The 21,732-nt window shown below is 44.0% G+C and overlaps 1 protein-coding gene across 7 annotated transcripts in view; it reads left to right on the top strand.

Annotated features, from left to right (window-relative positions):
- The first annotated feature begins 2,699 nt into the window (after window positions 1–2,699).
- The window catches only part of TUB (TUB bipartite transcription factor), a 154,409-nt gene continuing 135,376 nt past the window's right edge, over window positions 2,700–21,732 (top strand). For 5 of the 7 annotated variants that reach the window (XM_074884389.1, XM_074884388.1, XM_074884386.1 and 2 more), the window contains exon 1: window positions 2,708–3,039. In XM_074884389.1, the coding sequence (XP_074740490.1) occupies window positions 2,984–3,039 (56 nt within the window). In that variant the 5' untranslated portion in view covers window positions 2,708–2,983. Of the gene's footprint in view, window positions 3,040–21,732 lie in introns of all 7 variants that reach the window. The other 2 variants (XM_074884393.1, XM_074884390.1) reach the window with 2 other exon arrangements.

Raw genomic sequence — 21,732 nt, 5'->3', positions numbered from 1 at the left:
AGCCTGAGATGCCAGCGAGCTATGCTTAGGGTGAGACATGTATAGTGGAGAGCCTATGTTCCGGCAGCTAACCTGTGCTCCTGGCTTTTATTGATGCGCCTTGAAGGGTTTGCTTCTGAAGGAGGCTTCCCTGGGATGCAGGGACTCATCCGGGTGATTTTCAGCTCCTCCATTGTGGAAGATGTTGGCCTCAATAATCCAACAGCCAAGTAAATGGTCAGGTTTCAGTTTGCCCGTTTACAATTTTCTTAGCATGAGCACAGGAGTGAGCAGATGCAGGTAGGTGGAGGAGATGGGTGGTGACTAACACTCTGCTTTCCAGACAGTTCATTCCATCAGGGTCACTCAATGCAGGTTATAAATGAGATAAATGGAAACGTGGTGTCTATATGTAACATCAACAGCAGCATCTGTAAGAGGAGTCAGTAAGATAAACTCACAAGATGTACACAGTTATAAGGAATGAGGCTTGGGCCTGGACATCTTAATTGCCATTTTGTGGAAACCTAGATGATGTTTTCCCTGTTTGAAAGAATTGTGGCCAAATATCACCCATATTCAGAGAAGGTTTGAGTTGGATCAAAACTGGTACATAAAAAAAGCTCTTAGGCTGGTTCTGCCTATCCTGACATGAAGGGATTAAGGGCTTGGCCCATTCACCCTCCCAAAATAAAGACTGGAAATGAAAAGATTGATTGCAGGTATTCCAAGAGAAAGGGGATTTAACTTGAACTAGAGGAACTGAAGGGTGAAAGATCAAGTGGATCTCAGATGTCCGTGAATGCATTTGAGCTAGAAGCAGGAAAGTCTCTGGCTGTCAGCAGGGTGAAGCTCTAGGAGATTCATCTACCTTCTGGAGCTCCAGGAGCTTCTAGAGGCTCTTCATTACCAGCCTCTGGAGCATCAGCCTGAGACCTCTCATCAGATACGATTGTTTGCGAGATGAGGGACTGGGCCTGAATAACCCAAGTTCCTTCCAGTCTTTATTTATGTATGTTTGGTATTTTTAATAATTTTTACTGTGAGATCTTACCCTTAGGGTCTGGGAGTGTGTCATACGGCTTAAGAGCAGTGCTGGGCACCTGGCTGGCCTTGCAGCAAGGGAAAGAGCCTGGAGATGCTAATGTGGGCCAAAGAGCCAAAGCTGTCCGGAAATGGTTTGAAAGCGGTGCCACTGTCCCCTATGCGTATACGTAGACATCCTGGGTCACGCTGGAGGCTGACTGTGCTGAACTGGCACTGCTGCTGGTAGTTCCTCTCTTGGCCGAGGTATGGTCAGGTCTTCTCAGCAGCCCCCTGTGCCCATGCTGTTATGGACTATTGAGAAGCTGTAACTCCTTAAATCCCGAGTGAAGCATAGGGCAGTGAGCAGTGCCTTGGGGCTGTGAGCAGGACATGATGGTGAGGACTGAGCAGCTCTGAATCAGCTTCTGGAGAGACAAACCTCTGCCTGCCCACACCTGACCCTGCAAATGTCCTCCTCGTCTTGGAAGCGTCCACCAAGCATGGTCAGTAAGGCTTGCTTTAGGGATCTGCTGCCCAGACCGAACCCTTTGGGAGGAGCTATGATGGGTGCCCCAGCTAGAGGGTCACGATCTAGCTGTCTCTGTGTGCGTGTCATTGCACAACTGTGCATCTTGGCAACCAAACTTCACAAATGTGTGGCACTGGGAAGCTGATAGCAAGCAAACATTTTAAGAGGAGATGCAAGAAACCACGGCACAGTTTGAAGGCAGACGTGTTGAATAAGCAGCTTGAAAATGCAGAGATGCTGTGCAAGTTCTGCTGAACTTTTTGTTTTTCTGAAAGGAAAACCACAAGCGAATTTGAAGGAAGTTTGGTTTGGGATTTTTTTTTGGTAACGTGATTCAGTTTGAACTACTGTGTCACAGTCCCCTCATATTGAGGTTATCAGAACTGATCAGAAAATAGTGAGCAAGCAAGGTCTGATTCCCCACAGCACACAGGTGTGGATGGGGCACCTGGGAACAGAGCACAGCCTGTGCTACCTTCAGCTGGCGGAGGTGAGAAACACCGCAGTGAGAGACCTGCAGCTCCTTGGCATGGGCCCCAACACCGAACGTTGCTGGTCCCCACCGGGGAAATGCAGGCAGGAGCCATGAAGTGTGGCTTGGCTCTTGGTCCTACGTCTGAGACCTGTGCTCAGCAAGAGTCACGCCGAGGCTGGCTGGATGTCATTCTGCCCGGCTCTGGGGCAAACCAGGGCTGTGCGCTGTGCAAAACCAGTGACTGAAATGGGGTATGCCAAGCATTTTTGCCATACTCCGAGTGACCCCCGCAGAAGTCTGTACCCCGACCCATCAGGTGGAGGGGCTGCAGCGGGTGGTGCGGTGGGATGAGTGGCAGGGCCGTGTCCCCAGCCGGGAGGTGATCCTGTGGAGCTGCCCGACCGTGGCTGGCTCCCAGTGCTGCCCCTGCACACAGGGGCTGTGATCATTGTCTGCCTGGAAGATCACGGTGGTGAGACCTAGGGACCCGCAGCAGGGTGGGAGACGGCTGATGTCAGAGCGATGGACCCGTATCTGTGGCAACCAGAATAAATAAATAAATAAAGCGCATGTGCTGGAGCAGGAGGCATACAAGCGGCTGCTCCTGAGCACGGCTTCACTGAATATCTCTTAAGCAGCTTAGCACCCTTGCTCCAGTTTATTACCTGAGTGCCTTTGTGTCTGCCGGGCAGCTGAGAGCATCCTGCTGCTGGTCCCCTCGGCAGGGACCCTGGGAGCCTCCCCCTCCCTTCATCCCTCCCTCCCCAGCGCGGGCAGTGGTTTGCTCCGTGCATCCAGAGCTCGATGCGAAGCCGTCACTCAGCAGTGAATTTTGGCCCCGCTGCGCAAGGCCAGAGGCGTCCGCCCGCATCGCGGCGGTGGGCCTGTCCTCAGGCAGGTGTTTGATTTCCAAGCCTGGCCGCCAGCACCTGTGGGAGGTGAGGGATGCTGGAAGTGCAGTAGCTGAGCTGGAGATGGATGGTGTCGGCAGCAACAGGACCATGTCTTACAGTAGATGGAGTTACAACAGGTATTGTCTATCTTATTTTGGTTTGTTGTTGGTTTGTTGTTTTTTTTTTTTTTCCTTCCTGATATTATAAAACTGGCAAGCTGTTTATATAAACTGAGACTGAGAGCCCTCTTCAGGAAAGCATAAACCTTTCCTGACGCTGTTTTTACAGTCTGACAGACACTTGAGGCACCCTGGTTTCTCAGCGACTCGAGCAGCGGCATTTGCTGTTGTTTAGCAGGCGTTTGTCTGGAACCCAGGGGGTTGTTTTGCCCTGCTGTGCAGGACTGGGGGTCACTCCCAGCCCCGAGCAGTACAGCACAAAGGTTTCCCGGGTGCTCTCCTCTGAGCAGGGCAACTGAGATGCAGGGATTGCCTGAGCAGTTGCCCACACTTCTGAAAAGGGGTCTCTAGTAACTGCTGTTCAAAGCCACCACCTAGATCTTTTCTACAAATATAAACTAAAGCTTGGGAAATGAAGGGGCCAGGGAGCCAGGACGTGGCTAAAGAGTGATATTTTCAAACAAAAGCTGTGAAGAATGGTGTGTACAGCCCAGGTACCACAGAGCTGAGGGTGCTGAATTAGGTGTCTCACTGAGACAGCTGAAATATTCACAGCATGTTTCACATCAAGATGCAACTACGTATGCATGCTTTTCCTCTTCCGGGGAATGGAAAATTATTGTAGCATTAGTTTTGCTTTTATGTGATTCACAGTTGTGATTGACAGGTTCTTTGAGACTGGATAAATAAAAAAGGTACAAACTTCATACTTTTTTTTTTTTTTTTTTTTTTTTTACTTTTTGTCTGTGTAAATGTTACACCTGAAATGAAGCCAGATGCTAAGCAGTTAGTATTAGCATCTCACTGAATCACTACTGCAAGCCACCACAATATTCTGAAGAAATAACCTTTGGAAGTGGTTTTCAGGGCTTAAACACATATTCAGTGTCGCCCACGCTCCCTGGGTGTGTGGGTTTGTATGGTTTATATGTGCATTTAAAGAGTTTCACTCATTTTTCAGTACATTCATACTGCCTCAGCAGAAAATATATACAGATGCGTACAGTGGTAGCAATGGGAAAGGTGTCTTGTTTAAAAAAAAGTGTATATGTTTATGCATATGCAAAGCTGACTTATACAACAAGCTGTGTTTTTATGTATATATTCTCCCACACAGAGGATGCTTTCCATCTGATGCCATGTCCTCAGAAACAGCAGCTTTCAGACCCTGTAGGGCTTAGGTCTGTCCCATGCAGTACAAGTTTGCAGCAGTTTTGATATCCTAAACAATCCAGAAATTTCACAAAAGCTCCTACTAGATGCTTTCTCCCAGGGCTATTGCTTTTTTATTTAATCTTAGGTATTGCTTGCAATCTATTTCTCCAGTTTTCAGTCTTCCTTGCTGTGACAGAGGTCACTGATTACTGTTTGAGCCTTGCACCTGGGGGATATACTGCACTTGTGTGCTACCCTGCTTGGCTTTTGTACTGCATCTGGGGGGGAAAATGCAGTATTTCAGTGCCTGGGCTGGTTTTTTTAGTGCCCAGTTTCCAGATTTTGACATTTTTTCCTAATAAATACAAGCTCCGTGAACCTGTGCCTGGATACTATATATATTTTTCAGTACTGGGAGGCTGAGGAGTGAATTTCTGCTTTTACTCACAGTTTTTTCTTTCTGAAAAATGGTGCAGACTTGTTCTCGCACACTGAGCCTGTCCTCCCACTCCCCTCTGGTGCCCAGGCCCATGACAGGAGAAGGAGCGAACTCTTTTGTATCCAAACCCCCGTGGCTGTCATTTGCATTTGGAGCATGTTCAATGCCCCATCTTTGGTCTCACTGAGCAACGACAGAAAAAAGGCTTGGGAGAACTTTCTGCCAGGGAGGGAAAGAAACAGGAGGTGCTCGTTTTGAGCATCTCTGAGCATCTATGGTGTGCGCCCCTGGGCTGTGCTGTGGCGGGGTGAGGTTGCCTTTCTGACCTGCAGGCTCACACGAAGTCCCTGTAAGCTGAGATTGTCCCATGACTGCTTACGTGACTGCTGGGGCTTAGACAGGCACATGAAGTTATTGCAAGATTTCATGAAACTTGTGCTTCAGCATAGTGAGTTGTAGGAGCTTTGCTTTTCAAGTTAAATAACATAATTTGCTCTTTCCTCAAGGGACACTTGTAACCTTGGGCAAGAAATGCTGCTGCTTGTAAAGCACAGTTAGTGACACTTACCTCATTTACAAGAGTCCTGTGAAACCAAGTGATAATTTTTGGCTTATTCCTCCTCACTAGCAGCCACAAAATGTCACAACTGCTCTCAGTGTAGCTGCTCTGTGACAGAGTGTTTCAGGCTGGGGCTTCCCCAACATTAGCTGGCAGCAGAGACTTTTGTTGAGTAAAACCATAATATTTACAATTCCTAGCACTGTTACTCATTACTGTGTGACCTGCAGAAGTCACTGTGCATTTTGCTTGTCTCTCCCCCTCTATTTCCCTGGACCAGAAGGGGTTTAGGCATGTACCTGTCTCCATGGCCGTGTGGGGCAGCACCATGAACAGCCAAGCGCTGTGCAAAAGCCAAAGACTGCTCCTCTGGATGCACGCCCAGATTTCTCCTCTTGGTGTTGGCCTCCATGAATCAGCACTGCGGTTACAGAGGGACAGGGCTGATGGAGCAGGTGCTGCCTCCTGTAAATACAATTGCATCTATCATTTTAAAAAAATGCTCATCATCAATTAAATCAGATGAAGGGAATTAAACAGAGGTTTTGGACTCTGGACTCTGTAAGAAGCATGATGGTAGAAATCCATGGAAAAGAGGAGAGCTGCTATGTCCCTTCTAAATTTTCTAGTTTTTCTAGTGGCGTTTATATGGCATTTGTTGTGTATCTCAGCATTTGGCCCTGTAATTATGGTCTTTCCTTGGACTTGCTGCGCAGCATTTCTCTACAGAAAAACCACTGCTCATTCCTGCAGGTAGTTTGTGCAATGAAGAGCAAGTCCAAACACTGACTGCGAAACTCGAGATGAGGGAGCCCCATGCAATGAGAAGAGACTATTCATCAAAGCTCACCTCAACTGCTCTCCTATCCAAAGTAAAGCTTTTCCCCCCACCCTTCCCCAAACTAGACCAATGTGTATGTGAAAAGAAACAGCTACAGTATGAAAAGGCTCTTAATGACTGTGTGTGGCTGACTTGTTGGCCTTCCTAAAAGGCCAGCCTTATCTTGGGCATGTCTTTGCTGTGATAATCTCCTTGTCACTCTGAATGTTGCCAGCCAAAAGCAGAGGATAGACAGCAATTTAAACAAAAACTGGGGATATTTTGAAGGTCCTAGAAACACTCATGGCTTCTGGAGTCAGCTGGCTAATTCCTAGAGTAAGATAATGCTGCTCTTTGACTCTCTGCCCTCAGCGATATGCTGCTTTTTGGACAGTTACTACTCATTTCTATTTGGTTTCTTTTCCTCATGAGCAATGCGCTACCTGCTCACCATGCCTGTGTCCCATGGGTGTGCAGAAACACTTGTCTTCCAGAGTGGAGTCAAACCTGCCCTTTTTCCCGTTCTTGGTTTTCCGTGCCAGTGCAGGTTTTGGCAGATGGGCTGTTGTCCGTCAGCACTCCTGCTGTCTACCCTCAGCTTTGTCCGGGGGCCGTGCAGGACCTCACTCTCAGGGATACCACATGGGGACTAGTAAAGTGTTTCCCCATCAAGCTTTTCAGGAAGTGTTCAACCCCCCCAGTTCACTGATTTCAAATGTCATCCATGTGGGTGTAAGAGCCACTATGTAGTACTCTCTTCGGGTTTGATACACTACTGTAGGATTTATGGTCTGTACACAGGGAATTGTACTTTTAAGGGTCTCTGCTCTGTGCTGGAGAAGTTGCTGGTGGTACCCAGCACTGATCAGGTAGGACTTGAACGCTGTGTGAAGTTGACTTCCTCTTGGCAACTTGTAGTCAAGCAGTTACTGAAAACATGCACCATCAGGAGTGAAATGAGAAGCAGAAGATGGGGTATTCAGAAGCCTCCTTGTGTTGGCACTCGCTGGAAATGGTGGTGGCAAGTGGAGGTTTCATATAGCGCTTCCTGTCATACCCTGGTGGAAAGGGAGGCTCAGAGAGAAGAGTCATTAATATGATAGGAAGGTGAAAATGGAGAATAGGTTTTGGCTGGTATAAGACTGAAGAGCTATTCTCATGAGCTCATTAACTCTCAACAATGCCACCCAAATTTGACAACTGAAGTTCAAAATGGTGCTCCTGAAGTCTTGAGGGTTCTCTGATATCATGGACATAGTTGAATCCATGCTCTGGAAAGGCACAATTTAAGAAAGTGTGCAGAATTCAGTCAGCTCATGGACACAGGAGACCAATCAAATATATGGGTAAATACTGTAGACTGGGAATCTGCAGCTTGGAAAAGCTGTGCCAGGCAGCAGTGGACTGCATGATTTTGCAAGGTTTTTCAGGTGTCAGTGGACTATGCGTAGTACTTGTGAGGAGGATCACAACTGAACAGCTAGTCTGGAAGGTTTTTCTGCAGGACCAGTAGAGTTTTGTAGCAGAAGGAATGGCTAACCTGCAGATTATACCTATGCATAAACAAAGAAGTTAGTGTTGCTTTTTTAAAAAAAAAAATAATTCAAACCAACAAACCACAATAAAATGCCAGCTGTGGAGGCAGTAAAAGCTGCAGTTGCTTCCTTCCTTCTTCACATACCTTCCTGAGTTTTTCTCTCCTATCCTCTTTGCTTCATTTCCATACTTACTTTCTATTTTTTTCCTGGAGGGCTTTAGTGCAGCCGTACTGGGTTCACATTGTGATTAATGTAGGCTTTCTTCTGCTAACATTTGGAAGTATATTTTGGGGAGCTTACTCTCAGGATGTCTCAACTGTTGGAGACAGCTGAAAACTTTTTTCTATTAATCTGTATCTTTGGTCTATTCTGGATATTAGTGTTGTTTGTGGCTTCCTTTTGAAGCTACTGTTTTGCCTTTTTTATCCTGTGTTGAAGAGTTATGACTGTGTATTCGGGGCATGGTGTTGGAGGTTTTCAATCTTAGATCTTGTTTTTAAACTCCTCTACCTTGATCTTTTCTGGGACATGCTGTCATCAATATGTAGGGGTTGTTCTCTAAACTTCATCTAAAGAGGCTTTCTTAGGAAAACTGTAATTCCTTTTTCCTTCTCTTCTTTGAAGTAGCAGCTGTGAAATCCCGAAGCATGTACACTTCTTACCTTCCCAGGCTTGCTGCAGCGAGCACGCTTGGACTAGACTGAGGAGCAGCTCCTCTCTCCATTCACAGCAAAGCCATCTCAAGCTTGTGTGCTGATCTGCCATCAGGACGTGGATGACGTGTGATGCCCTGAACCTCTGTTGATAGTGATTTCTAAGTCTGCGGTTAAGGGGAGGTAGCACACTGGGGAAGCAGGTTGAGGAGGGAATCCCTTAGCCACTACCACCCTTCTCTCCTTTGCCATCTTGTGTCCTTAAGTGTTTCCTCCTGGAGTAGATATCTTTATAGCTGTAGCCATCGGACAAAGCACCTGTGAGGACAAGTGGAAATTGTTTTATGGTACAAAAAGAGGGGTAGAATCAGCTACCCCTCAAGTGAAGCCAGAATGAAACCTTTATGACACCCCATCTGAAGTTTTCTGTGGGTCCACTTGCAGGGATGATAGCGTGGGATTTCTCTCTCTCTATTGAGAACTGGACTGTGATCTCTGAAATCCACATCAACAAACCTCAAAAAGACAATTCCCCTGTTTAGTGGCTGCCTCCTCATCAACCTTAGATTTCCCTCATGTCTCACTGTAATTTAGCTCTGGATATTTCTGGTTTGGTCTCAGTACCAATTATATTACTTCTCTCAAATACCAATGAAAGGAAGTGGAGAACTTCAGTGATTAAATGTATTATCACACAATATAGACCTGCTTCTGTGCATCACATCTGCTCTGGGGTAGGTGGCTATTGAAGTGAAATGTGGAATAAATGCTGTTGCCATCTACTGTTACCCCTTACATGTTTAGCTATAATTCTAGTATCAAGACAGAAATATAATTTTGTATATTTTTTTTTGGGGGGGGGGGGGGGGGGCGCGTGGAGTCAGCCTAGCAGGAATTCTTAAGTTTAAACTAGTTTTAAATGCGTGCTATTAAAACTGTAAATTTTTCTTTGTGAACGTGTGGGGGGAGCAGCATAGTCTCTAAATATGAAGAGTGAAGAGCAATATAGCAAATTATCTCAGCATTGTGTTGATATTCATCTTTCTTCATGGTTGGAGAGCGCATTAACAAATTTTGTGACATCTTTTAGAAGAAGATGGAGAGAAAACTAGAAACAAAATATACATATCTCTTGCCAGTACATTTGTAGACCTCTGTAAAAGTTCCAAGGCCTCTGTAAAACTTTACGCTTAGAACTGGCATTCAGGGTTTCTCTTGAACCATAAAAACAACTCAAGCATTTCTTCAGGGTAGAAGCAGCAGTAGGAAACCAGTATAAATGGCTATAAAGAGAATAGTGTGTGATATGCTGTAAGAAATGCTGGTCTGGTATGTCCTTATTAGCACTTTTCTCTTTCCTTGTTCTTTGGTCATATCACATGCTCTGTGTGAATGCCTTTTTTTACCATGTCTAAAATACACACTAAGTGCCTCGTCTTTGGTGCTGGGGCACAAAATTGACAATCTCTTCTGTGCCTGAATATGTGCACCATACAAGGAAGGTAGAACATCACAGCTTTGAGCTATCAGAGACTCTTTGTGCTCTCACTGCAGCTTTCAGAATCAGATTATATCGTAAAGAAAATCAACCCTGTCTCTCATGATCTGCATTATCATAAAAAGAAAAACTTTTCTCCCTCCAATACGTGATTTGTGTAAATGTCACTACTAATGGAAGTCTGAGAAATAATGTTCATGCTGAAAACCAGCAGAGGGTTTTCCCCTTCAGAAGTGAATGAGGACAGAAGAGCAATCCTGGCTGTTGACACGGTGGTGCAGGGCGGCTGCTGCATGTGGAGCTGGCTGGTGAGCAGCAGCCACACAGCTGGGGCAGGTTGATGGTGTCTGGGAAAGCTTGTTCATCAATGATTTTAAGGGGTGTTTCTCCAAGATGAGAAAAAAAATAATATTCAGTTCATTCTGTTCTTTGCAAAGGCCAAAGCTGATCTTTTTTTTTGCCATACCCAATTAGGTAGGGTCCATTGGTCGACTTCAAGTGTCATACCACTGGGCTAAAACCATAGCCTCACGCAGTCATGTTCATCAGGCTAACAAGCATCTCTTTGTTTCAGTATATCCATAACCATCACTTTCTAGAGGAGGTTGAAATGGCTAGCTTAATCTTTCCAGCACCCTGAAAGCCTGTTGCCTTTGGCTTTGTGCTCCTGGCTAGTGGCAAGTGCAGTACTTCCAGCAGGCATGGGGCACTGTCTGTCTCAGACACATCCCGGCAAGTGGAGCCTGCAAGTAGGAGGCTCACTGCTTACATGGGAAAAGGTCCCTGGTGCCCTGGCTAACCACAAGCACCCCAGGCCAGCAAAAAATGTCAGTTTATACCTGTTGAGTTTTGTTTATTCTTGTATCTGTGAAAAATTAGTATATCGTGAGCCTTTAAGATGGCCAGAATGAATTCTGCTAGCAGTCACCTGTATTTGTAGAAGAGAGGGATGTTAGTCAACACTTGGATGTATCTGAAGTGCTTGAATGCTGAGGTCAAGAGCAGGGGAAGACTTCAACAGTTGCAGAAGACTTCAACACTGCAGACAGCTGTGTTTTGCTTCCCAGGTGTGTTCTTTGGTATGCACAGACACACTGCCATGTTTTGCCAGTAAGTGCATCACCCACACCACCACCACCATCAAAGATTTCACTCCTTTCACCCTGAGCGCGCACCATATAAACATCTTTTTCTCTCTGGTATGCTTTATTTTTCTTCTCTCCTTCCTAGCAATCCCTTGAATGTATTTAATTAGTGGGGATTTTGAAATTCAGTTTGGGTGACTCACGCAAGAAGTGTAGGAGCTGGTCTGGGCTGTGAACCCAGGTCGAGGCCAAAGCCCATTTAAGTCCCTCCTTACAACCCTTCTGTTCTTCTGCTAATCACAGTAAGAGGATTAGCTTGAGGAGCACAGAATGTTGAACACTACAGTCAAAGATGTTCATAGACTCTGGGCTATTTTCATTCATCCTTTTGCAAATGTAAAATGGTTCCTGAAGCAATGGGTGAACTGAGATCCAAGGCAATTTACTCGTGCTTGGAATATATGTGTATATATAACAAGAAAAAGAACTTTGGACTGAAAAATAAGAAGTGGCCTTAAATCAGAGCTGAGATTTAATGTTCCAGACTTGTTAAAAGCCAGAGCTTTTTTCTCCTCTCTGTATTTGGAAGTTGTGTCATGCAGACGTTATTTGCCTTCTCTTATGAAAAATAATGAGCAACCATAAAATATTGCACTACTTTTGTCAGTGTCAGAATTGTACCTTCTGTGAAGGTGCACTCCCCCCATCAGCTCCTGGTGCCCTTTGCAAGGGGGCTGAGGGTAAGACACAGATATTTCTGTTCATGATTTTTGGACCTCCTAGAGTTGAGCTTCAGTCTGACTACAGGTATTATTAAATACATCATCTTAAATATGGTATCATCAAGTGCAAATACACTGCCTTTTGCTTGGGAGGCTGGGAGGGAAGGCAGTGATATTTTCCTGATACTTACTGTCTCCCCTGGGCTTCAGCTTTTGGCTGCTGCTAAGGCAAAGGGAAACACTGGCCTTGCTGCGTGCACCCACTCTTGTGCTCCTGAGCAAGTGAAGCCAAAATTTGTCCAACAGGCATTCTCCTAGGCAGGCTGGGACTGCAGGCATCCTGAACAAACATATCTGTGCCTGGGTGGTCGACTGAAGCTCAAATGTGGTGACCAAACTCTGTTTTGTTCACTGTAGCGTCTTTACCCTATGTTACGTGCATTTGATTAATTCACTGCAAAAAAATACGTATGGACTAATAGGTTGTTTTGAAATGTAATTTGGGTAAAATGTCTGCAAAAGCAGAAATACTTGTGTTTCTTACCCATTGCAGTGAGGCTCTTCTGTTGTGATTGTGCTGTGGATTTGCTAACGTCATCTAATGAGATGCTGAATTAGGAGTCAAACGTAAGGATGCTGTATGTGTGGGAGACAAGTTGTATCTGTTCCTGTCTCAGGAGACAAAAATGCGGTTGTTTAGGTAAGCTCTTATCGTTGATTAGCAACTATGGGTGCTCTGCTGTGTTCTCTCTTCTCGTCCTGCGTGAAGCGTTCCACCCAGCCTGGGGGAGCTGTGCTGCAGGAACAGCCCCGGATCCTGGGTGCAGGCTGCTGCTGAGTGATGTTCCTGTTTGTCAGAGGGAGCTATGCATTTATCTTTGACTCAGCTTGATTTTTTTTAGCGTTGACAATTATCTTTCTGCTAAAAATCTCTCTTTGCTTTCACTTTTCCCCCATTAAAAGGTGGGATTGTCTGCATGATTTGAAATACATGCTGAAGTCCCTTTTCTGTGGATCTTATGAACCTTGCCGAGAACAACATTGCAAAAAATATTAGTTTGCATCTTATCAGTAACTTTCCTGGCCAGTTGTTTGGTACAGACTCTGTCACAAAGAGCAGCTGCTCGTATTTTTATGCATTTACTATTCTGATGTACTGAGCAGCACAGAAGTGCTTGTGCATCCAGAGTGGTATGATGCTCCAGCGGTGGCATGAGGCTCTGAGTGTGTTTGCAGGTCTCTGGTTTCTTTACCATACGATTGCTCTTTTTCTACAGCTGTAACATCTGAGTTTACCTTTTTAATGTCATCTCAGTCATAGTGCAGCAGAACACAAATTCTGAATTCTGTGTACGGTAAATGAAATAATGTATGTCAGTGTTGAAAATAGAGAGAATCAATTTTTTTGCTAAGTTTCTCTTCACCAGTCTTGTGTAGGTAGTTGGCAAGTCAGGGTAGGTGACTTTGATAAGAATAGGCAAGAAGAGGGAGTGCTAAAACAGATTATTTGGCAGAGAATAATACTAGAGCCCTTTAATGAGCCTTTTCTGAAGTATCTAAGATTCAGGCTCTTAATATGGTGTGAAAATGATGCAAAAAGTTTATAATGTTACTTGGATTCTGTCCACATGTACCATCAATTTTTTCCCATGCATTAGTTACAGGAGGTCTACAGTTATAACTTTTTTTTTGGTTTGGTACAACTGAAAAACCCATCCCTATGCAATGCACTATTCCATTATGTACTCAGATCCCACTGATTGTGGTACAGTGAAACTGTTCTTAAATGCTCATTAGACTAAGTTAAAATTCACCTTCACCTGAATGTTATGCACAAGGGTGGCCTTGCTGCCCGGCTTTGCCAGTAGAAGTGAGAAGAGCAAAGCTACCAGGGGAACAGCTCACTGTAGCAGTACTGATTTATTTACATTTTTGTTCAGCTTTGTTTTAGTTAAAGCCTTGTGGGCTGACATTTAACTGCAGCTTTGTGCTCTCCCTCCTGGCCCCAGGTGGGCTTAAGAATACTCTGATCTATGGATTTAAAAAGAGAAATAATCTCATAATATAAGACACAGAACATTGCTGAGGAAGCAAGAAGTGTTATCTAGTATGTTTTAGGGAATTTGGTTGCTGAAGTCAACCAGCCGCTCTGTCTTTTACTCACCCAGGTGTAGGAAGGATGTTTCTTATCAGATGTTGCAAGATGAGAAGTCTCTACAATTAGATGTTTACAGTGAAGTTCACTCTATGATGCTCCCTGAGAGCTGCCGGCGTGCTCTGTGCTATTTCTGCCATCTTGTCTGTCCTGTAACTGTGAACTTTACCTTTGTTGTTTTTCTACACCCTCTGGGTATCATAGGAGACTTCTAGGGACACTAGATGAGGCTTTTTTTAGCCAAATTCATATCCTTACCCCTCAGTCTGGAAAGGTGTTGGTGCAGGAAATACCCCTTTAAAAATACATGAAGATTAGGAAGATGATTTATTTTCTCCCATCTCTATCAAGTCCTCTCTTTTGTATTCCTTTTTTTCTGCTACTTTACCATCTTTTCTTTTCTTTTCTTTCCAGTTTTACTGCAGTTACATCCCTGGTGACGGACCATATAAAAAAAATCAAGTAATATTTTGTTGCACCTTAGCAGTGGACGAGGTTAGAGAAAGCAAGGGTGGATCTTCACAGCTGTTCACTTGGTTTGCTTTTGCCTGACCTGTCGCATGGAGGATTCAGTTACCTTCTGACTTAAATCTGTGCTGTCTTATTAGAATATTTTCTGACAGTTGGCCGGAGCAATATAAGCTGTTATTCTGAGATATTAATCATGTTCTGAAACAGTATTACACTGTGGTGGTTGTGCAGCAAGCACAGCTTTGCAGTGTTGAAAGCCTGGCATGTCCAATGGTAGGGTGCAGTCTGGCATCTCTGTAGTAGGAGAGATTTACATCATAACTGATTTTTGGTTAGTTTGTTGTTTGTTTGGGGTTTTTTTAATTAGAAATATTTATTGATTAGTAACAAAAAGTAATCATTTTATTCTTTTAATTAAAAGTATTTTTAAATTTCAGGTAAGAGTCTTTTATTTAAATGGGCAAATCAAATGAATTTAATTTCAGAAATAAGCCCTAGTTCATAAGGCCAGACGTGTCATTGTGTCACGCTTTGTAGAGCCACACTCCCTCACTTGCCTTGGCCTGGGTAAGACGAGGAGGAGAAGGAGGAGGAGGAGCTCTCCCCATGCCAGCAGCCCAGCTCCTCAGGTAGCAGTAACTGGAAAAGGTCAGTGGGACCTCAGGGGCTCAGGGAGTGCCAGGAGCTGCTCCAGGTGAGCACCATGAAGCACCTACCAGCACAAGACACTATGGCAGTGTGCATGGGAGGGAGGATCCCTTGATGTCTCCAAAATACTCAGGACTGGGCACTGTTGGAAATGGCAGACTAGCATGCCTTATTTTTTAAGTTTAATCTGAAATAATATGATTTCTTAGGGTTGAGTAACTGACAACATGATGCTGACGGCATGTGATGGTGCTGATGGGTCGCACAGGAAGACCTGCTTTTTGTGGAAATGCCTCTTAGGTCTTGGCCCCACTCTTTGCTGCCTTCTTACATTGCATGTACTGTTGCCCCAGGAGAAGCTTGCTTTTAAATGAACTCTTTTGCAGAAAAGGGAGGACACTATGCATACTGGGACTCTTTCCTTGTAATACCATTCTTTGAAGAGTTCTTCTGTTCCCAGGGCACACAGTCTCTGTCAATACAGAAGAGTTTAGTCTCAGACTGAAGAATTATGAGCTGTAAGGTGGGAAGAAGATGAGTTTGTCTCTTTTTTTTGTTTTGTTGCTGTTGTTTTGTGTTGTTTCTTTTAACCATGTCATCTGAACTAGAGCACGAGCAAGAAAAAGCACCATCAAATAGTGACTGCCATGTGAAGGCAAGTAGCAGTGTAGATGCTGCCAGCAAAGCTGTCTCCCGAGAACCTGGCTCCAGAAGCTGGAACAGGCTCAGCTCGTTCCAAATTTCCTCTTGTCCTTTTGTGCGGAGCTGCAAACTGCTCTCTGCTCTCAAGCGCTGTCCTTCGCTGTGAAATCTGTCTGGACAGGAGTGCTGACTGCATCCTGAGGTCTTTCAAAGGAAATACAAAGGAAAGACCAGTTCCTCATTTAGAAAATCGGAGAGAGGTGCTAATGGAATTCGCCTGCCTTTCTTCTCCCTCACTCTCAAAACACCTGTTACCAAAGGGTAGAGGGAATGGGGCACCCTCCTCCCAAACATGCAACCAAATCCTACTTGTGTGCTCAGCTACAGCAAGCTTCAGGAGCTCCCCTGCCTCAAACCCTGCATGTGCATTCTCTTTTTTCCCCCTCTACCTGGCAATATATATCATATTCACCTGCTTTGCTAGGTGTTGCAAGGCGTAATTCCTTCACATTTTTTGATTAAATCAAATTCAAAGCTCTATTTAATTGAAAAAACACACCTTACTCGCTGACTTAAGACACTCATCAGAAACATTACTCCTATCTAGAAATTAGATCTCGTTGCCTGGAGTTTGCATCATGAAAAATACAGTCCGTGTCTTCAGTGGCCCGATGGGCTAGAAGACAGGCATCCCAGCCCTTCAGCACACGTCACGGCCATCATTGAAACTGCTCCGCACTCTTCATAGCAGAGTTGCCTGGAAAGTTAGGAAATATGTCTACAGAAAATGGACTATGCTTTACTCTCCAGCTATTCTGAAGCTTTGGGGAAGCCAGTCCTGGGCAGTTTTCCTGCATGTTTCCTCCCGTTTTGGGCCTGTTTAATGAGCAAGCCCCCGAGTGGCTGTTTGGTTGCCAAGAATAAGTGTTACCAAGAAGTGTTACTCCAGAGTGCTCAGTCACACAGCACTGAGCGCCAGCGGCAAAAATAACTTTATGTAGATTGCATGAGGTACTGAAAGGAAGCTGAATTCCCTGAGGCTCTTGTAGGAGGGGGAAAAAAAAAGCTTTTTTGTCCAACTATGTCATACTCATGCAGTCATGCCAAAGTGTGATGGTGTGCTGCTCCCACTTTTCAGAGGCCTCTAGATTAATTGTTTTTCTCTGAGAACAAGATATCTGAAAGATATAGTGATTAATGACATAGCAGGCTTTCCCCCCTCCCTGCAGGTCAAGCCTTCATGAGCAAGAATGAGGAGGCTACTAACATGGAGCTGGGATTTCTTCCTGAAACCTGCCAGATTCAGAAACATTTTTTTTTTTCCACTCTGTGCATTTTTTCCATTTATAGAAATTGTCATCTGTAATTGAGACTGTCATATTGAAATGTGAGGATAGCACAGAAGTGTATGTAATTAACTAATTCTGAGCCTGCTCATCCCCCTTGCTAAAACAGACAACATTTTCAGTAACCTTATCAAGTCCTTTCCAGCCAGCAATGTTTTGCTATAAAAACAAGGCAAAACTCCATCACTTAAACCACAAGGCAGAGGAGGGATGGTGAGGACTGGGTTGCCTCCTTCAGCCTGGGCTATGTCTCTTGTCCTTTGTGGTGATGGAGACTTGCCCCTTTTTTTAAGCATGCCAGACCAGCGACAGTGCAGGTGGCTGATGCTCCATCTTCTTGTGGCACAGTGGCTCCAGCACAAACTTTGTGATTTTTAAAATGTTGTTGCATAGCATGGGGTTTGCATCCAGTGAATTGGACGTGAGATTTGGATAAACAGTTTAATATGCCTGTTGCTGTAGGTAACTGAATCTGATCTTGGCTGACTGAGATTCTGGTAAAATGCCACACGCTTCCTACAACACATACAAAAGAACAGGACAGATAAATTGCCAAACCGACAATTTTTCATGGACTTATTACCACTCTGGTATTTATGACCCAGCAGGTTTTTCTTTATAAGCCCCCACAGGGTGCAGATTTTACAAAGTACCATTCCCTTGGTCAAGGTTTCAGTGTATTTTAATTTCAGAGACACAGTCTTCTAACTCCAGTTCTGCACTGGCTGCATAAAAGTCATTTGTTACTAAGTCATCAGGAAGAAGTTGAAGATAACTCACATACATTCATCTTGAAATACCTTGTAATTTTGTAAATGCAAATGGCAGAAATCTTGGGGCAGACAGAAAGAGCATAGCTTTGTCTTCAAGGCTTGATGACATTAAAAAAAAGCTTGTTTTAGCTGTCACAAAATAATTGAAATGCTTCTGAAATATTGTTTCAGCTTTTACTCTCTTGTATGTTGGGTGTGAAATGGCTCCTGTTATTAGCAGTTCTCTTTCATCATAGCTCTCAACTCACCAAGACCTGTTTGCAAGGTATACATCATAATACCTTGTTTGCAGTTTATACAGCAAACTGATGAGATACTTGTTACTTTACTGTCACTAATTAAGTAACTGCTTCACCTGAGAGATATGTTGCTTATTTTCTCTGACTTGATTTTTCAGATGAGTTTAAACCCAGGTCACTTGAATTTACTTTTATTAACCATGGTTGAGTTAACAAGTTTGCAAGTATTTTTTACATAAAAAATTTCCAGTCTTGATCTGATTAAGCTGCGATTTAAGCAGAGCATCAGCCTGCTAAACAAATCCAGGGACGTTTTTCAAATGATAACCCTGGCATCTTGTGAGTGAGCTTAGTTAACCAATCTTCAGAATCCTTGATACAAAAAGCCCATTTAGGAAAAAGAAAAAAAGGGGTAAGTGACTAGAAAATCTAGCATTTTAGAAGTGTAGGTAATAAGTAACATTTTGGGCAAATGCTGAAAAAGTCCCAATGTGTTTAGAGAAGTGCTGAAATTCCTTGGCCTCCTTAAACTACTGCATGCAGCCTTTCATTCCTGTGTGATTCCAGATCCTCTAATCAAGAAAACATAAGCCTGATATTTGCACACACAGGCTAGGAAGGAGAAATATCAAAATAACCATGGGTCTTCATGGAGAATTGAAAGCATAACAGTTGGAGAATTGAAAGCGTAAGGGTTCCTCTGGCCTCTGGCATGCAGGAGAAGGGATGTGGCTGGTGCCACGCTTGGCTGCCTGTGGCTCCTGAGGCTGGTTGGAAAGGTATCTTGCTGTAGCTTTCTTGTACGCCACTGGGCAATGAGATATTGGCTAGAAAATGATTGTATAAGAACCCCCCAATTCCTTGTAAGTAGACATATGGTTTTCTGAGACAGTCAAGTTAAATGATATTGGGCAGAAATTTTGTTTTTGAGCACAGATCACTGCTTCCAAAGCAGAACACCCCAATCCCCCAGGTTGTCCCCAGGAGCTGGGAGTGCCTGAAGCACACAGGAAGGAGGACAGTCCCACTGCCAGAAGGAAAACTGGGGCCATGCCGAGCTGGCCTGAGGCTCAGAGATGCAAAGGGGCTTTGAGGGGTATGATTTTATGATGAAACATTTATTTGTGTTATGCAGTTATTTTGCAATATTGGCAAAGTCTGGCAGAGAAAGGGAAGTGCTGAGTGTCCAGCATTTGCAGAGCTGGACTTGCCAGATGCCTGCGTTTCAAGTATTTGGTTTAAATTGCAGTCTGGACCATTGGAAATCCGGGGAAGTCTGCCTTATATCAATTGCAAAATAGCTTATGTACAGGCTGGGGATACTGCTTCACTGCCATGCTCAAAATATCATGTCTGCTCCCTGTTCATACTAGCAAGCGAGCATTTCTGAAGTATATCCTTCTTACAGAGCTGGCAAGAGCAAGATACCCCCAGAAATGCTGGGTTTTCATAGTTTGACACCTATTAAATAAATTAAGAGTAACGGGGCAATCAGAAATCATACAGTCACAGTCATATGTACGTATTACTCAGATGGCCTTGCTGGAGGCCTACTTGCAAGCATCACCCTAAGTTGAAGAGTGAATGGTTGAGCCCTGACAGTCCTGCTGGTCTTCCTGTAATGAACTTTGGAGCAACTGAAAGTGACTTAAATAGGACCCTGCCACACAGATAACAATAAGTGATAAGAAAAATCGTAGCAAGTGAAGCTAGTCTAGAATGTGATTAATATTCCATAACTCCATAGCAAAATGTTTCACAAAGCAGTCTCTTGCTCACATTAAAAACACAGAGACTCTAATACCAGAAGTTTCAATGAGTTCATGCAGTCCCCGATCAAAAAAGAACATTTCAATCCAAATTCTCCATTATAGAAGAATAGGATCTATATGAAAGAACAAAATATCTATCTGTAGACTTTTCTTTAGGCCACTTTTAAGCAGGGGCATGGGAAAATTTAGCAAGATTTCCAGAAGTTTGGGAGAGCACAAATTAAAACAAAAGCCCTAGCCCCAACCCCTGCTCAAACCCCACATCCTTAAAATAGTGAAAATACACTTGAAAATGTGGGTCCCTGAATTTAATTCTATGCAGTAAGTGGTGACATGTCATCTCTTCAAGTCTTTGGAGTGAACTTGGTGCTGGGCGTCAGCCAGCCAGGTGCATCTGGCAGATGGGACACTGTTTTTGGAAAAGGACTACAGGGTTAGAGGAAATGGGTGTGGAAATAACGGAGCCTGGCATAACCTGGACAGGCACAGCAATATAACTCTGAAACAAGTCTGACTAAGACTCGGAAACCAAGCCTGCAGGTGCTGACTGGGAGCAGTTTTGGATCTTGGAGCTGGAAAAGTTTTTCTGATATATGCTGGTTTGGGGACAGAAAACCAAACTCGCAGTGATAATTTTCTACTTCTTTAATCAGCTTCTGAGAGAGATGAGATATGAGAACACGCAGCATGCAGAGCAGAGGGGAGGGACCCAAAATACGTACTCAAAAGTTCTGCCAGTATTCTAATTTGTGCTGTGTGATTTCTTTATTGGCTGAGAGACTTGGTCAAATAGAATAAAAGGGTATTTTGTTCAATTATGATTGTACTGTTTGAAATAAATTGGGAAAATGAATAATGGATATCTTATAAGGCTGGCTAAATTTGGAGAAAAAGGTTCAAATATTTTCAAGAGTCTATAAAGTAGTTTAAATAATAGATGACTACATGTTACTGTGATTTCCCTTCACTCCTCTCCTCCCTCCCTTCGTAATATATTGTGGGCATGTATTCATTTTCTTAAAATGAAAATATTCTAAAAGAAAACACCGTGGAAGAAATATTTAAAATTGAAAATCAACACAAGTGCCTTGCTGTTGGCCAACTAGAAATGAAAAGCAAATTCTTCATGAAACAACACAGTGAGCTTCCTCCCACGTTATATCAGTAATATCCCCCCAAAATATAGTGACATTGTGTACAAAGGATGCTGTGTACAAACCATTGACGGGCTGTACATAGTCATGTTATGTGGATATGTATTTTGCTGAGATAGGATTATTTCCTTTGCCCAAAAATTCAAAATATGTTTCCTTATGTGGGATAACTGTAGTCAGTTTTTTGATGCGAACAAAGTGCAAAGTATCTGCCTTTGGCTTAGCAAACAGACACTCAAGTAGAAGCTTTTACCTTTTTAACTTGCAATTTTTTGGGGGTGGCCTTCCCTGTCTGACAGCTGTTTCTGCTGCACAACAGCGCTCTTCAGCACATCCCAGGTATGGCCAGAGATGGTTGCCCTGACAATTCACTGCTGATGAATCAGACTTGTTGTCTAGGCAACTGCCTTCAGCTCTAACTGGAAAACCATGAGTTAAGACCAGAGTCTTAAAACTGCGAGACCTCCAAGGGTGGTCTCATCACACTTAAGGCTCTTCTAAACCTTAATCTTCACAGGCACATTCTGTAAAGATGCAGTCCAAGGACGTAAAGGGGAATATGACATCAACAAGAAATGATAGATGATTTGCTGCAGTGGCGAGCTGCTATACCCTCCTGTGCAGGGACAGGGGTGGATCTGATGTCTGGGCATAGTCTCCAAATCCCCATGAGGGGATGCAGAAGGTGGAGTGGGAACACTGAGTGCCCTCCTGTGCCCTGCAGATGTCTGGCATTTCACTAAACGATACTCTTAAAATTTCTGTGCGGGGCAGAGCAACCTTTTATAAGGTCCAGCACAGACAAGAGCTTGGTAACTTAATGGAGGGGAGACTGTTTACGAACAGCTGTGCCTGACTGATGGTGGTGCTGCCGCCTACTCCTGAGGATTGCCAGCATGTTTCTCGAAAAGAAAACAAAGAAAATGCTGTTTCTGGCTTTTCAACGTAGATGCAGGCTGTGCCCTGCTTATGTAGAGTGCTT

Source organism: Strix uralensis, chromosome 15 (assembly GCF_047716275.1).
Source record: "Strix uralensis isolate ZFMK-TIS-50842 chromosome 15, bStrUra1, whole genome shotgun sequence".
Lineage (NCBI taxonomy): Eukaryota > Metazoa > Chordata > Aves > Strigiformes > Strigidae > Strix > Strix uralensis.
This window is presented reverse-complemented; position numbering and strand designations above follow the sequence as displayed.